Source organism: Felis catus, chromosome E1 (assembly GCF_018350175.1).
Source record: "Felis catus isolate Fca126 chromosome E1, F.catus_Fca126_mat1.0, whole genome shotgun sequence".
Classification (NCBI taxonomy): Eukaryota; Metazoa; Chordata; class Mammalia; order Carnivora; family Felidae; genus Felis; species Felis catus.
The window spans coordinates 56,335,061-56,352,571 of NC_058381.1; the positions used below are offsets into that span (position 1 = coordinate 56,335,061).

At 42.3% G+C, this 17,511-nt stretch overlaps 1 protein-coding gene across 1 annotated transcript in view; it reads right to left on the minus strand.

Annotated features, from left to right (window-relative positions):
• SRP68 (signal recognition particle 68) overlaps positions 1 to 17,511 on the minus strand; it is a 37,039-nt gene extending 19,528 nt beyond the window's left edge. Inside the window, exons 1-8 of the mRNA XM_003997170.5 lie at positions 17,314 to 17,511; positions 15,701 to 15,767; positions 12,753 to 12,866; positions 10,825 to 11,020; positions 9,879 to 9,961; positions 9,466 to 9,575; positions 9,028 to 9,110; positions 6,322 to 6,462 (exon numbers count right to left, since the gene is read on the minus strand). Of these exons, the coding sequence (XP_003997219.2) occupies positions 6,322 to 6,462; positions 9,028 to 9,110; positions 9,466 to 9,575; positions 9,879 to 9,961; positions 10,825 to 11,020; positions 12,753 to 12,866; positions 15,701 to 15,767; positions 17,314 to 17,476 (957 nt within the window). The 5' untranslated portion in view covers positions 17,477 to 17,511. The remainder of the gene's footprint in view (positions 1 to 6,321; positions 6,463 to 9,027; positions 9,111 to 9,465; positions 9,576 to 9,878; positions 9,962 to 10,824; positions 11,021 to 12,752; positions 12,867 to 15,700; positions 15,768 to 17,313) is intronic.

Below are 17,511 nucleotides of genomic sequence, written 5' to 3' on the forward strand. Positions count from 1 at the left end.
TGATTTCAGGAGTAGATTCCTTAATGCCCCTTACCCATTTACCCCATGCCCCCTCCCACAACCCCTACTATCTTAACAATCTTATCTTCAGCCTTTACTCTCCCAAATTGAAATTTTGGTTTTTTTTTTTTTTTTTTTTGATGTTTAAAAAAAACATCCTCATATGGCTCCTTCTCTCCCTTTGATTTCTTACACCCTCCAACACTCCACCATATCCCATGGAATAGCAATTAAAAACCCATACGATCTTCCTGGCGTACCTGCTCATTACAATTTTCACTGGCAGCGGGTCAAGCCTTCTGTTAGGTTTTCTAATGACCCAACCTGACTGAAGTGCAGCTACATTTAGCAGTGAAAGCTTGCAGGAGCTGGGGCAAGAAACTTTGGCTACTTATCCTGACTTACTCTCAAAATAAAATCCTAGACCAGCTCTCTGTGGAACTGCATGAAACGTGTCCAGTGGGAAGGGCTCTTTCCCTTGTGTTAAGAAGCACCTGCATGTTCTTAAACTGAGTAACTTTAGGGGCACCCGGGTGGCTCAGTCAGTTAAGCATCCGACTTTGGCTCATGTCATGATCTCGTGGTTTGTGGGTTTGAGCCTCACATAAGGCTGTCTGTTGTCAGCACAGAGACTGCTTCAGATCCTCTGTCTCCATCTCTCTCTGCCCCTCACCTGTTCTCGCTCTCAAAAATAAACGTTTAAAAATAAATAAACAAACAAATAAATACATAAATAAATTGAGTAACTTCAGCAATGTAAGTAAGACACAAAGGATAATGGATAAATGAATGCTGGAGATCTTTAGAAAATGATAAAACACAACAACGCACCACCTTCACTATTGAGCCTTTATATTATCGCAAAGAGCTACTTACTGAAGGATGGTCTTCTTCTTAAGGACTTCAAATACCAGTTAACAAAACATAGCTTATGAAGAAAAAACCCAAACTATCAAATACACTGACCTTTTGCTATCCTTCCACTTCACTTTTTTGGGCACGCACTTACTAACAAAATTTTAAAACAAACATCACCTCCAGTACATCAAGATTGAAAATTCTTTGCTGTTTTTTAATGTTTATTTATTTTTTAAGACAGAGAACAGGGAATGGGGAGAGATAAAAGGGGACAGAGAATCCAAAGCAGGCTCTGCGCTGACAGCAGAGGGCCCGATGCAGGGCTCGAATTCTCGAACTGTGAAATCATGACCTGAGCCAAAGACAGATGCTTAACCGACTGAGCCACCCAGGTACCGCAATTCTTTGTTATTGTTTTAAAAAAATTTTTAATGTTTATTTATTTTTGAGAGAGAGACAGAGTGCAAGTGGGGAAGGGGAAGAGAGAGAGGGAGACACAGAATCTGAAGCAGCCTCCAGGCTCTGAGCCATCAGCACAGAGTGAGTTCATGCAGGGCTCAAACTCACGAACTGCGAGATCATGACCTGAGGCAAAGTTGCCACCCAGATGCCCCAAAACTGAAAATTCTTAACTTAGATAACTTTATTCAATCAAAAAAAGAGATCAAACATACCTATTTTTAAGTCTACATGGTATTTTTCACTTTACACAATTTATCCTACAACAGTAATCCAAAATACAGAAAGTCCATCTAGTTTTCACTGCACCATCGTTTACAGTGCTTAAAAACTGTACAGAATGCGAATGCCCAGTAGATGTGCTTTGATTAAACAGCATTTTAAAAAGCGCACTTGCCATTATCTGTGTATATTAAAACGGATATTAAGTAGAATACACTTAACTACACAAACGCAAACACTGGCAAAGAGGTGAGAACACAGGACTAGCAGATGTACTGAGATGACGGACTCTGAATACAGCTGACCCTTGAACAATGTGGCAGTCAAGGGCACAGGCCCATGAAGTCAAAAATCCCAGTAGAACTTCTGACTACACAAAAACCTAACTACTAAGAGTCTCCTGTTGATAGGAGCCTCACCAATAACATAAACAGTCTATGAACACCTATTTTCTGTGTCAGATGTATTAATACTACATTTTCCCCCTTTGTGCTTGCCAAAGCCTTTTAATTTTCCTTCGTCTTTTCACAAATATCTAACAAACAATTATAATTTGTAGAGCTATTGAAAGCATGGTCCCTGGACCAGAAGAATTAGCACCACTTGGAGTTTATTAGAAAAACAAATTCTTGGGCCCCAACTCAGATTTACTAAATCAAAATCTCTGAGGGGTGGGGCCTTGAGTATGTTTTGGTTTTTTTTTTTTTTTCAATGTTTCTTATTTATTTTTGGGACAGAGAGAGACAGAGCATGAACGGGGGAGAGGCAGAGAGAGAGGGAGACACAGAATCGGAAACAGGCTCCAGGCTCCGAGCCATCAGCCCAGAGCCCGACGCGGGGCTCGAACTCACGGACCGCGAGATCGTGACCTGGCCGAAGTCGGACGCTTAACCGACTGCGCCACCCAGGCGCCCCTGTTTTGTTTTTTTTTTAATCACTGTATTACTTTTATCATCATGGTAAGTGTACTTTTTAATATTTACTTACTTAATCTCTACACCCAACATGGCACGTGAACTCACAACCCTGAGGTCAAGAGTCACAGGCTCCTCTGCCTGAGTCAGCCAGGCGCCCAGGTAAGTGTACTCGCTGATCCCTGTCCTCCTTTTCACCCATCCCACCCCCCACCACCTCCCCTCTGGTATATGTTGCATTCTACATAGTACAGTCTCTGTTACATCCTATATTCTTATAATAAAATAAGTCAGGGGAGAGAAAACATTAAGAAAATCATACAGAAAATATGTTCAAAGCATTAGATTTATAAAAAAAAAAATCCACATTGGGGCGCCTGAGTGGCTCAGTCAGTTGGGCGTCCAACTTCGGCTCAGGTCATGATCTCGCGGTTTGTGAGTTCGAGCCCCGTGTCAGGCTCTGTGCTGACAGCTCAGCTTGGAGCCTGCTTCAGATTCTGTGTCTCCCTCTCTCTGCCCCTCCCCTGCTCACGCTCTGTCTTTCTCAATAATAAATAAACGTTAAAAAAAAATTTTTTTTTTTTTTTAAATCCACGTATATATAGGTGGACCTGCCTGGTCAAACCTATATAGTTCAAGGATCACCTGTATCTTTTTTTTAACCTATTCGAGGCTGGAATAACATTGTTATTTTCTTGTCAATACTATCAAACTTTTGGCCAATCTTGAAGTGCTTTAAAAGGAGTGGCTACTGGGCACCTGAGTGGTTAACCATCCGAGTCTTGATTTCAGCTCAGGTCATGATCTCACAGTTCCTGAGTTCAAGCCCTATGTCTGGCTCCACATGGTCAGCGCCGAGCCTGCTTGGGATTCTCTGTCTTCCTCTCTCTCTGCCCCGACCCTGCTTACTCACTCACTCTTTCTCAAAATAAATAAATAAACTAAAAAAAAAAAAAAAAAAAAAAAAAAAAAGGAGCAGCTACAATCTAAAGATCCAGAAGTCGACCCTTCACGTATACTAACACCTGAGTTTAAGAGTGGTCCTTTTAAACACATACACAAAGCTCAACTAATCATCACATGACTGAAATGATCTTCAATTTCAAAAGCAATGGCTTCACATGCAGTCATAAAATGCTTTTACTTCATCTAATTTAATTCAAGTTAATTTCACAAATAAGGCAAAAAGATCTTCCCCCAGATGAATTTTTATTTTCTAATTATGTGTACAAAGCAGGAGAAAAGATAAATTCAGATAAAACACCACTATTCCTTCTCCTCCCACTAACTACTGAACTGGAGACGATTCCCCTGCCAAGGACTTTTTCTTTTTTTTTCTCCCGCTCTCCCTCTCTTTTTCTTTTTTAAGTAGTCTCCATATCCAGCATGGAGTCCAACGTGGGGTTTGAACTTGTGACCCTGAGATCAAGAACTGAGCTAAGATCAAGAGTCAGATGTTTAAACGACTGAGCCACCCAAGCACCCCAAGGACTATTTGTTTCAGTGAAGGTTCTGCTCATTCAGTCTTTCCCAGGGAACCAGGACTCTGCTTGTATACTGCATTAAGTAAGATTACATTAGCTGTTCACCAAAGCCAAGTTAAATGATCCTGCTACTAGCCTTCCTGGTACGCGGGAAAGTTCAAGGAATATGAGCTTAGGAGTCAAAAGGGCAAGATTTTTTATTTTCTTTTTTAAGTTTATTATTTTGAGAGACACAGACAGCAGAGGAAGGGCAGAGAGAGAAGGAGAGAGAGAATCCCAGGCAGGATCCATGCTGTCAGCATGGAGCCCAACGTGGGACTTGAACTCACAAACTCTGAGATCATGACTGAGCTGAAACCAAGAGTCAGGTGTTTAACCTACTGAGCCACCCAGGTACCCCCCACCTTTAAAAAAAAATTTTTTTTAAGTTTGTTTATTTTGAGAGACCAAGAGAACAGAGGAGGGGCAGAGAGGGAGAGGGAGGGAGAGCAAAAATGGCATGGTTTTAAAGGCAAGCACTGTTTTCCCATCTGTAAAATGAGAGTATTACCCACTCCATAGAGTTAAAAAGGTAAAAACACGAAAGCTTTAGACAGTGTATCTGGGACATTAAGGAGGACCGTTCCCCTCCTCTGGTCATCTCTGTGGTGTGTCTGTCCAGGTGACCACTGTGTATTTTTACATTTTGTGGACTGATGTGTAAGACCACGGAAAATCCTTACAACACGCTAAGAAAAACAGGATATAAAACTGGATCTCAGTATGATTTCAACAAGTAAAAATAATACTTGACATCTTTTATAAATATAAAAAAGACTAAAAGGAAGTACATTGTCCTTTTTATCAACATAATGCAACATCAATGAAGGTGTATGGGAAGTGGGACTAAAGGTTGATCTCTTAAAAAAACATTTCTCTTTTCTAAACATTAAACTAAATAACTTTTTAAAATTAACAAACGTTAGCTTTTCTTCTCATTTGCCTAATATACATCTGTGGCCCTATTCCCAAGGAGCCCCCCACTTAACTCGCTCCTGGGCCACTCCCCACCCAGACTGCAGCCTGAACCCCCGCCCCATTACCAATGACGCAGCTCACCTCTTCCGGCACGTACCGCCTTGAAACAAAAGAACGAACCCAACTACATAATCTACAGGATTGCTACCAGAATCCTAGTCCAGAAGAGATACTACCACACAGCAGTGCCGATGAAACGCTCTCCAAAAAAATTTCTCGATCTTTAAAAAAAAAACAAAGCAACTTATTGCTATCGTTCTAGTCTCCTGCTCTTCCAGCAAATGGAAGGGAAACAAGAGGGGCAATATACGACATAGAGACACAAAGAAATTCTTCCACCGTTGAAGGCTGCCCCCAGCCCAAAGTAGCTGTTTTGGAACAAGTCACCTAAAAGTCTGGATGCTTAAAACAACTCACGAGCACAACGGGCAAAGCACTCCTACGTACGAATCATTCAGGGTGCAACAGTTTTCTGCCACGTGGCAGGAAACGCCCCTGGTTCCTGGGGAGGCTGGAGACACATTCAGCAGCCTGGTTTTTTTTTTTTTTTTTAATGTTCTTCACCTCACACAGAGGAAGAGCTCCAAAAAGGGCCTTCCTCGTAACTGTCTACTTTGTAAAAACCCAGATCGCCAGGATCTCTCATCTTTTGGAACTTATTTGGTTGTTCACACCCATAAACAGGTGACAATTATGTCAGTAAGCACATCAAGTATACCGCTTCACATGAACATTACGTAAACACCACATGTACAACAAGATATTCTGGCTTAGCTAGGTGCTCCTGAAAAGGCTCAGGAACAAGAGGTGGCCCCTTTAGGGACAGAAGGCTAGGACAAGAGGTCACAACAGCCAAGCTGCTGTACCACCTACTGGGCTGGACGGGACTCCTTGCATTAAAAGCCAGCCTTACTGCTCCCATTTCCACGTCGATAGCAGCTACTGCCAATTTCTGTGCCCTCTGTACCTAAGAGCTCTTCTCCAAGCCCAGCCTTTACAAAAATTTGGTGACCAAATCCCAAATAGCATTAAGACGAATTTTTTGTTTTGTGAGAAATGAACACCAAGAAAACACTACACCTGGGGGCGTCTGGGTGGCTAAGTAGACTGTATCCGACTCTTGATTTCGGCTCAGGTCATGATCTCACGGTTTCATGAGTTGGAGCTCCTTGTTGGGCTCTGTGCTGACAGCACGGAGCCTGCCTGGGATTCTCCCTCATACTCTGCCCCTCCCCTGCTCACGCTCTGTCTCTCTCAAAATAAATAAACAAATTTAAAACAAAACAAAACAAAACCAACCACTACACCTTAAGCACGCAAGGGCAACCTCAGACATACAGAAGAGAGAACAGGCACTTCCTCCTCACCTGAGCAATGGCTGCTTCGTTATCAGCCAGTCCCAATAAAAAGATCCTCACTTTGTCGATCTTCACCGGAACCGTCCTCCCTCTCCATTCCACTTCACTCATGGTGGCTGCCTGTTTGGCTCGAGTCTGAGTGATCAACGCCTGGAAAGTAGTTTTAAAAAATAACAGTTTTAACTGGTGATGGTTAAAGTAAGTAGAAACTACTAGTTGTCTGTTTCTATAATCAACACTGTTCACTTTCTAAAGCAGAATATAAATTGTACTTAAATAATTCCTCCTTGGTTATCATCTATCTTAGCTTACAGAAACTCAAACATTAAAAGAACATAACTGAAGGGGCGCCTGGGGGGCTCAGTTGGTTAGGCGACCGACTTCGGCTCAGGTCATGATGTCACGGTTTGTGAGTTCAAGCCCCGTGTCAGGCTCTGTGCTGACAGCTCAGAGCCTGGAGCCTACTTCGGATTCTCTGTCTCCCCCTGTCTCTACCCCTCCCCTGCTCACGCTCTGTGTCTCTCTGTCTCTCAATAATAAATAAACATTAAAAAAAAAAAAAACCCAGAACAGAACAGAAGGTTAAAAAGAGCAACACTGGGGCGCCTGGCTGGCTCATTTGGTAGAGTCTGCAACTTTCAACCTCAGGGTTTTGAGTTGAAGCCCCATGTTGGGTGTGGAGCCTACTTTAAAAAATCATAATAAAAAAACTTTAAAAACTTAAAAAATAAAAACAGTGATACTAAGGGTGTAAGGAGAAAAGCATATCCATATATACTGCAAGCAAAAATGTAAGTTAGTAGAAACTTAAAGATATTTGTCAAAATGAATCAAAAACTTGTATTCAATTCCGTTTTCAGGAATGTATCCTAAGGAAATAAGCGCTCAGTGAAGCAGACTTCAGCACAATGGAGCAGAGCACCACGTGGCTTTCAAAAGATGACACTTTTGCTTACTAAAAATGTGTCAAAACAAAGATGTTTACTAAAGTGGGGAAAAAATGCTGGAAATATTTTATTTAAAAAGCATGTTACTGGGGCGCCTGGGTGGCTCAGTCGGTTGAGTGTCCGACTTCAGCTCAGGTCATGATCTCATGATCCGTGAGTTCGAGCCCCACGTCAGGCTCTGTGCTGACAGCTCAGAGCCTGGAGCCTATTTCAGATTGTGTCTCCATCTCTCTCTGCCCCTCCCCTGTTCATGCTCTGTCTCTGTCTCAAAAATAAATAAACGTTAAAAAATAAATAAATGAAAAGCATGTTACTAAACACTATACTGAGATCCCATTTAAAAAATATGTGCCTGGGGCGCCTGGGTGGCTCAGTCGGTTGGACGGCCGACTTCGGCTCAGGTCATGATCTTGCGGTCCGTGAGTTTGAGCCCCACGTCGGGCTCTGTGCTGACAGCTCAGAGCCTGGAGCCTATTTCAGATTCTGTGTCTCCCTCTCTCTGACCCTCCCCCGTTCATGCTCTGTCTCTCTCTGTCTCAAAAAATAAATAAACGTTAAAAAAAAAATAAATTAAAAAAAAATATATGTGCCTGTTTTTCCTATGTATATAAAACTCTTCACGTTATTTGTAGTGATTACCTCTGATTTTACCATGTGATTTTTAGTCTTCCCCCATCTTTGGTATTTCCTACTTTTCTATTCACCTACGTTACTTGCTTAGAAAATAAATATGAGATAAAAAAATACTGAACACTTTTAAATATTCAACGAAAATATTTTTGTTAAAAATACACAGCAGTCGTGGGGGGTGGGGGAGCCTGGATGGCTCAGTTGGCTAAGCATCCAACTTTTGATTTTGGCTCAGGTCATGATCTCAGGATCACAGGATAGAGCCCGACATTGGGCTCTGAGCTAAGCATGGAGCCTGTTTAGGATTCTCTCTCTCCCTCTGTCCCCCTCCCCCACTCGCCCACTCTATCTAAAAAAAAGAGGGGTGCCTGGGTGGCTCAGTTGGTTAAGTGTCTGACTTCGGCTCAGATCACAATCTCGTATTTCATGAGTTTGAGCCTCACATATGGCTCTCTGCTGTCAGTGCGGAGCCTGTCTCAGATCCTCTGTTTCCCTCTCTCTTTGCCCCTTCTCCACTCGCACTCTCTCTCTAAAATAAATTTTTAAAAATAAGTAAAATAAAATAAAATAAAATAGAATAGAATAGAATAGAATAGAATAGAATAGAATAGAATAGAATAGAATAGGGGCGCCTGGGTGGCTTAAGCATCCGACTCTTGGTTTCAGCTCAGGTCATGATCTTAGTTTCGTGGGTTCGAGCCCCACATCAGGCTCCACGCTGGATTCTCTCTTCTTTCTCTGCTCCTCCCCCCACATCCACTGTCTCTTTCTCAAAATAAAATACATAAACTTAAAAACATATATATTCTTAAGCATCCAACTTCAGCTCAGGTCATGATCTCACGGTGCACAGGTTCAAGCCCCACGTCGGGCTCTGTGCTGAGCTCAGAGCCTGGAGCCTGCTTCAGATTCTCTCCCTCTCTCTCTGCCCCTCCCCCGCTCACACTGTCACTGCCTCCCTCTCTCTCTCTCTCTCAAAAATAAACATAAAATGTTAAATATATATATATTTTTTTAAATACACAAACACAAATCTATATATATTAATAGCAATTACACTAGATAAGAGTATAGCTTATTTCCTTCTTCTGGACTTTTTCAAACCAAAGGCTTCACAAAAATGTACGGGCCAGATTACCTCCAATTTTTCAGCCAGGAGACCCTCAGTGCCCCCGGACCTCAATCTCATCTGCATGAGTTCATTGATAGCCGACTGGTCCCCTGAAAAGAGAGAGAGGTGTTGAGTGGAAAATCCTGAAGGGTCTCTTCTCTTGAGAACCACTAGATTCCACTCCACGGTCTTCCCATTGCGTGAGCACATTTCAGTGAATCCCAAGTCCTTTGACAAAGCTCTGGAGGAGCATACACGTGGGCAGGGTGGAAACAAAGCACAGGAATTGCCTTCTGTAACTCTAAGCCGAGCTGATTTCAATAGCTCTACTTTTCTCATTAGCCAAAACCCATGCCACAGATGGATGCGAGGACAAGGGAAGAACGGAAGTTCAATAAATCCTCTAGGCTCTCCCGGCTGAACCACCAATAACCCACCCGTCAAGACAGCTCAGCCCTTGCTCACCAATGTTATATGCACAGTAGCGGATGTTAGGCGAGATCTCCTCCACACGTTGGTTGTACAGCACGGCCTGCTCTTCTGTGAAAGCACTGGCTAGCTTCTCATAGATAGTTCTGCGAGGAAAGAAACATCTGGTTTCACAGCAGCCTTATTTAAGAAAATAAAAAGGAACAGTGGCTGAAAACAAAACACGGCACTTTGAGGTCCTTCTACCAACTATGAGAACTGGCGTATTCTAAAGATGAATGAGAATAATCAATGTTTCTAAAGGGAAGGGAAAAAATTAAATAAATAAATAAAACAAATAAAAATCAAAGAAACTGTACTTTCGTAGAAACAATCATTAAGTTACCTGCTGCTTGAATGGGACTATGTACAATCAAAACTGGCCATGGCTTCTGGACCGGAGGACTTACTTGCATTTGTTAAAAGCCTCAATGGCAGCTTTCCATTCCTGATGTTCAAAACGCAGCATTCCTGAGAGGTAAGCCGTGTAAGCCTGGGAGGGTGGGAAAAGGGAAAGGCTTCAACACCCATGAGTCGATGCCGCAGCTCAGCCTCCTCCACCTGCTTTCAGCTTTGACATCAGGAATATAGACATATTCGGGGTAATTTTAAAACAGGAAACTTATGGGCGCCTGTGTGATTCAGTCAGTTCAACATCCGACTCTTGATTTCAGCTGAGGTCATGATCTCACGGTTTGTGAGATCAAGTCCCACACTGGGCTCTGCGCTGACAGCCTAGAGCCTGCTTGGGATTCTCTGTCTCCCTCTCTCTCCGTCTCTCCTCTCCCCCTCAAAATAAACAAATAAACATTTAAAAAAAAGAAAGAGAAAAAACTTATTTAATAAGATGTAACATACAGAAAATTCATTATGATTCATTTACTTCCCAGGAGAGAATTTCATAAATAAATAAAGAAATAAAATATAGAAATAAAGAAATAAATTAGAATAAAGAAATAAAGAAATAAATAAAGAAATAAAGAAATCTGTTTCCTTAACAACCAGCTTCCAGGCTATGACCTTCAGTATCAGAAGCTGAATGTAAATGTTCAGTGTCTATCACTCTTTAAAAATTCATTTCCAAAGATTCTTATTTTGTAAACTTCCCAGATCTAAGATTCCAGCTTTCCATACCCATTTCAAGAGAAATATGAGCTTTTTTTAAAAAAAGTTAAAGCTAATTATTAAAAACCAAGAGTTCAAAAACAAAAATAAGAGATGCCAACTTCCCCTTGAAAAAGCAAGACCATGTTTTTGCCTCTCCTATCAATTTATAATATCGGGAAGCTGTTCTGTTTAACCATAAGGTCACGTCTCTAACCTCCACAATGAAGAAGCTGATGTAAAGACACTAACCTGAGCCTCTAACTTGGTCTTGGCATCCACGCGATTGCTCTCACACAAGCGTTCCAATTCCTCTGCGTGCTTCACGGCTTTGCGCAGGCGAGAGAGCAAATGGAACCGTTTTCGGGGTTCAGTATTGGCTTCCTGTTTAAGCTGCATGGCATAGCTCCAGGCTCGCTCAGCGTCCATCAGAACCAGAAGCAAATACCTAAACCAGAGAGAGAACAGGCAAACTGAAGAATGAAGGCCAGGAGCGTGAGACTCAGATACTCTTCAAGACACAACCTTCAGCCTCTCATCTTTTCTCCACATCCTCCTGGCCTTCTTCCTCAGAACTACTCTTCTCGTGGTATCACCTATGGCACTCAATCAGTATCTGACCAGGATCTGCCTCCACCTTCTAACCTCCTACCAAACAGGAGATCAAATCCCGCATCAGGCTCTGCACTGACAGCTCAGAGCCTGCTTGGGATTCTCTCTCTCCCTCTCTCTGTCACTCCCCAGCTCGTGCACACGCACGTGCACGCATCTCTCTCTCTCTCTCTCCCCCAAAATAAATAAACTTAAAGGCTCTAGAGTAGGTGTTGGCATCTCAGTGCCACCCCCACTAGCTATGTGACTTTGAGCAAAGTACTAATCTTTCTGTGCCTCCGTCTCCCATGCAGTAATACAGGTAACACATTTAAACCAGAGTCTGGCACTTACTAAGGACTCAGCAAGTTAGCTGATTTATTATGATGATGATGAATCTTTTGTTAAACTACTGCCTTGATTAAATATCCTTAAACAGCAGCTTAACCTTGTCTCTTCAAAATAAAGAATCGCACCATCATAAGAGACCCTTCCTAACTTGTTCTCATCAGATTTAACCAATACATCCTGCTGAATCCCACCGTGGTCTCGACGCTCTAGTTTTCTGTGTCTCCATACACCAAGCTCCCAGCCTTTCAACTGTCCAGAGCATTAGAATTCCTATAGTGCATTCAGACACCATGGCCTGCCGTTTCCCCTCACACAATGTTCTTTCCTCTCACAAATCCCTCAAGGTCCAGCCTCCTCCATGCATGCTTCCTGGCTTCTCCATCAAAAACTCCCAACTAACATCTCTCCTCCAAGACTTCAGAATTCTTAAGAGTAAATGACACACAATATGGTAGTTTCCCTATCTCGCAGTGCTCTGTTTTGTACCTGACTGATATCACGGGCAACCAGGTTCAAGAACTATGCCTCCCCAACTCTTCTCCATCTAAGATGGTGCCTCACTCTGTCTTGGCCGTATATTAGACTAGGGCACAACAAACATTTTTTTGTAGAGGGCCCAACAGTGAATATTTTAGGTTTTGTAGGCCATATGGTCTCTGTCACAACTACTCTGTTATTGTGCTACTGTAGCACAGAAGCAGCTGTAAACAACACCTGAATAAACGGTGTGGCTGTGTTCCAACCAAACTTTGTAAAAACAGGTGGCAAAAGGGATCTATTTGGCCCACAGGCTAAAATTTGAGAAACTGGCCTAGAGACCTCTAATACGTACTGCTTGACAGATTGATCCTTCAGCAAATATTAAGCATGGCTACATTCGGCACTGAAATATAAAACTTTTCTGGAATAACTTACACACAACTTTAAGATATACTGGTTTAAGTTAGCCCGTGCACATTGAAATTTGCATTCTAGAAACCCCACCTAATAACCACTTAGATTCTAATCACTGACTTTAACATTTAGTATTTCGCCCTAGTTCTTGAAAAAGTTACTGAACCTCTTTGAGCCTCGGTATCCTCATTTTTTGGCACAAGAAAAATAAAAATGCGCACCCCCACAGAGCTGCTAAAACAAATCACATCAGGTAATTAAAGAGTTTTGGCACACTAACATGTAACTGTTCAATAAATGTGTTAGCCAGAAGTATTTAACAACTACCACTGAGGAGTCAATACCTGTTATCAGTCAGAAGATCTTCAGTTACTTTTTTCCCTGTGAATTTGTGTCTGTTCCCCATCTTGAAGTTGAGAGTTTTCCGAAGGCGTCTTTGTCTACGGGAACAGTAGCCCCTGAAAGAAAAAAACAAAAGTAATTCAGACAAGCTGGTAGGACACTCAATAGCAAATTCTATAATAAAGTCAAGTCAGAAGTTTGAGGCGTTCTACTTATGGTTACCACTGATACCGCACTTCATCTTATAAACATTTAGTGAACTAAAACCTGCAGGGCGGTAGGACTGGTGTCACAGAAAACACATTTCAAAGCTAATCTAAGGTGTCAAAAGTCACAACTGTGGTGACCTTTGGGGAGGAATGGCTTGTGACTAGAAGGAGCAAAGGGGAACTTTAGGGATGCTGGTAATGTTGTGTCTTCATCTGGGTACTGGTTACAGGTTGTGAAAAACTCATCACTTTCTGTATACTTTTCTGTATATAAATTATACTTCAATAAAATGATTTAAAAATCCTTCAATAAAATATTTCCTTAAAAGGGGAAGGAACAGATGAAAACAAAAGGGCAAAACGCTGATCACTATAACTGATCTCCTTAGTAATTAAAAAACAAAAATAAAAACAAAAACTCAAGTCATAATAGTCTAGTTTAAAACTTTTTCGTGGCTTCCCACCATACCTAGATTAACACCTGACCGAGTTACCCTGGCTTACAGGACCCTACCCATTCTGGCCCTGCTTAGTTCTCCTCCTTTATCTCCTACCTCTCCCCACCTTGCTCAAGCTGCCCCAGCGCTGTTGACCCTTTACAGCATGGCCGACTCCTTAGAATCTGCAGAGTGTTTTGTTTAGAAGTAACTTTAAAAGTCTGGTAGTCAAAGCCTGTATCTAGAATATAAAAGAGTTAGATACTTCTGCTTCCAAAGTTCTGAACTGTACTGTACATTAGACATCTATTCTACTTTTTTAAGAGTCATATTAAATTTGTCTTCTAACTTGAAGACTGTTACAAAGTTTACCAATAAGTTGTAATGACATCACAGAATTCTCCATATATAGGAGTGCCTGGCTGACTCAGTCAGTGGAGCATGTGGCTCTTATCTCAGGATTTTGAGTTCAAGCCCCATACTGGGCACAGAACTTGAAAAAGTAGGGGCGCCTGAGTGGCTCAGTCGGTTAAGCGTCCAACTTCGGCTCAGGTCATGATCTTGCATTCTAGGAGTTTGAGCCCTGCGACAGACTCTGTGCTGACAGCTCAGAGCCTGGAGCCTGTTTCAGATTGTGTCTCCCTTTCTCTCTGACCTTCCCCCACTCACATGCTCGGTCTATCTCTCAAAAATAAATAAACATTAGGGGCACTTGGGTGGCTCAGTTGGTTAGGCGGCCAACTTCGGCTCAGGTCATGATCTCATGGTTCATAGGTTCAAGCCCCGCGTCAGGTTCTGTGCTGACAGTTTGGAGCCTGGAGCCTGCTTCGGAATCTGTGACTTCCCCCCTCTCTTCTGTCCCCTCCCCAGCTCATGCTCTGTCTCTCAAAAAATAAATAAACGTCAAAAAAAACTTTTTTAGGGGCTCCTGGGTGGCGCAGTCGGTTAAGCATCCCACTTCAGCCAGGTCAGGATCTCGCGGTCCGTGAGTTCGAACCCCGCATCAGGCTCTGGGCTGATGGCTCAGAGCCTGGAGCCTGTTTCCGATTCTGTGTCTCCCTCTCTCTCTGCCCCTCCCCCGTTCATGCTCTGTCTCTCTCTGTCCCAAAAATAAATAAACGTTGAAAAAAAAAATTAAAAAAAAAAAAATTTTTTTTAATAAATAAACATTAAAAAAAAAGAAAGAAAATTTCCATATATAACGTTTAAAAAACTGAAAAGCTTTGTATTTAACCAAGACTCTACCGACACGGTTAAGTTAAAAAAAAAAAAATGATTACCATAACTGCTTGCCAGTTTCAGCAGAAGCCTCCAATGCATCTACAATATTGTGAGGCACAATGGATAAAAAGATTGGCTCCTTTTATTCATTATGAAATTTTGAATTTTACAAGTATATTCTGAGCACTCAATATATTTTTTTTGAATTTTTTTTTTATTATATATGAAATTTATTGACAAATTGGTTTCCATACAACACCCAGTGCTCATCCCAAAAGGTGCCCTCCTCAATACCCATCACCCACCCTCTCCTCCCTCCCACCCCCCATCAACCCTCAGTTTGTTCTCAGTTTTTAACAGTCTCTTATGCTTTGGCTCTCTCCCCACTCTAACCTCTTTTTGTTTTTTTTTCCTTCCCCTCCCCCATGGGTTCCTGTTAAGTTTCTCAGGATCCACATAAGAGTGAAACCATATGGTATCTGTCTTTCTCTGTATGGCTTATTTCACTTAGCATCACACTCTCCAGTTCCATCCACGTTGCTACAAAAGGCCATATTTCATTTTTTCTCATTGCCACGTAATATTCCATTGTGTATATAAACCACAATTTCTTTATCCATTCATCAGTTGATGGACATTTAGGCTCTTTCCATAATTTGGCTATTGTTGAGAGTGCTGCTATGAACATTGGGGTACAAGTGGCCCTATGCATCAGTACTCCTGTATCCCTTGGATAAATTCCTAGCAGTGCTATTGCTGGGTCATAGGGTAGGTCTATTTTTAATTTTCTGAGGAACCTCCACACTGCTTTCCAGAGCGGCTGCACCAATCTGCATTCCCACCAACAGTGCAAGAGGGTTCCCGTTTCTCCACATCCTCTCCAGCATCTACAGTCTCCTGATTTGTTCATTTTGGCCACTCTGACTGGCGTGAGGTGATACCTGAGCACTCAATACATTAAGTTCAAAGTGAGACTTTCTACGGATACTTTCTGACACAACAAAATAGGTAGGATATTAACCAAAGCAAACCAGATCTGAAAATTCCACAATAATTTCCAAACATCTTGCCCATGATATTTACCTATACCTCTGGAAATCTCCATGCCGTAAACCGTGCTGCTGCTGGGATTCCTTGATAATCTGAAGAACTAGAGCCAAGATTAAGGAAAAGCTCACAAGAGTAAGAATCCAAATAAATCAAAACCGGGTCCTGTCAGTTCACACTTGTACCAAACCATCAAACATTTCTGAAATCCTTAGCACGTTAGCTACCGAAACCTCTTATAATCATTTTCAAGAGCTATCTTGTCATAGGACAGGGCTAAGCATGTAAAAAAAAAAAAAAAAAAAAAAAAAAAAAAAACTGCCTGAACTGTTATCAACTTTCAAACTAAAAAAGAAGAGTATCATTGGCCACTGAGGCTCACTGAAACCCAACAGCTTACATAAAGTTGCTGGATTCTAACTGCTGATTGTAACTGGAGTGGTTCCCACTGGTTTACACCTGGACCCAGTATTTTACTCATTCAAGCAGACTCAGGTTATAAATGACGTGTACTACTCCTCTATTTGCATAACTTCCTACATCTACCAAACCTACCTTTCCTGAACAGCTGTAATGCTACACGAGCCCGTGGTTAGCACATACTAACCAACCCAGACGATAGCTTATATAAAGTCATCAGTTTTTCTTTTAAAAGAAAAAAGCCCTGACCATACTCTTTTTATTTTTGTTTTCCTTTTTTAAGAATCTTAAAATATTTTAAGATTATGTACCAAACTTTAGCAAGTCTAGTGACCTTTATCTACAGTTTCAATTCTTTTAGTCCTCAGTGCTTCTCTATAGACATACATTAAAATACTGACCACTAAGACTATCTCAACAACTAAAAAGGGAGAAGCCATAAGGTTCTTTAAAAAAAATCAAGGTATTCTAACATTCATTTGGAACTACACCAGTTCAAAAAGTAAAACCCCCAAACCCTTGAAAACTTCATTGGGATGTCGAGCTAAATGTGTTATTTCAGAAACTCACCTACACTTTCTCCATTTCTTATTCATTACAAAAAGCCACAAACTAGTGTCTCAGGCACTCAATTGTGATATTCTGATGGAAAATACAGACAGATGCCTCCAGCTCAACTGAACGACTGTCAACCAGATAAAATGCCTACAAGCCTATTAAGAAAGCTATACAAGCGATGTTAATCTACGTTTATATTCAACAAGTTTTTCCATAGCGCAATCAATCTTTGCCTCCATAGTCAGGACACGGGTCCCCACGGCTGTGGGACAGAAGTTTTAAGCCAAAAATGTCAACGCTGTAATTTTCCTCCTCAGTTCAGTGACTCAAGGTGCCAAGAAAGGAGCTCACTGGGGTGGCCAGAGTGTCATCCCTGTCACCAGCCCTCCAAGCAGGCAACCGAGGGGGGACACTGCAGAAATCTGCCCAACCTCCTGGGGCCACGAGAAAGAACCCGACGTTTCCCCAGCCTGGAAAGCGAATGAGATGCGAGAAAAGGCCGGTCGAAATACAGACCCTGGAACTCTGAGCGCCAGAAAGTAACGGCGAGAGAAACTGCAACCCTCGGCCGCTCCTGTCTGGGACGTGCCGGGACCCGCCGCGTCTCCCGCCCCCGGCCATGCATATCGACACGTAGTCATTGCGAGTTAGGCCCGATTACTCTAGGATACTCTCCAAACTCAGGCTATCCCCGAATTCTTTGTTTGCCTTCGATCCGGCTGAAGGCCGTTCGTTTTCCTTATTTTCGTCTCCTCCGGCACCGCGTCCACCGCCGCCACCACCACTACCGCCGCCGCCGCTGCCGCCACCGGGAACCTGTTTCTCAGCAGCCATCTTGCCCCTGCGCCGCAGAGCCAGACGGGATAGAG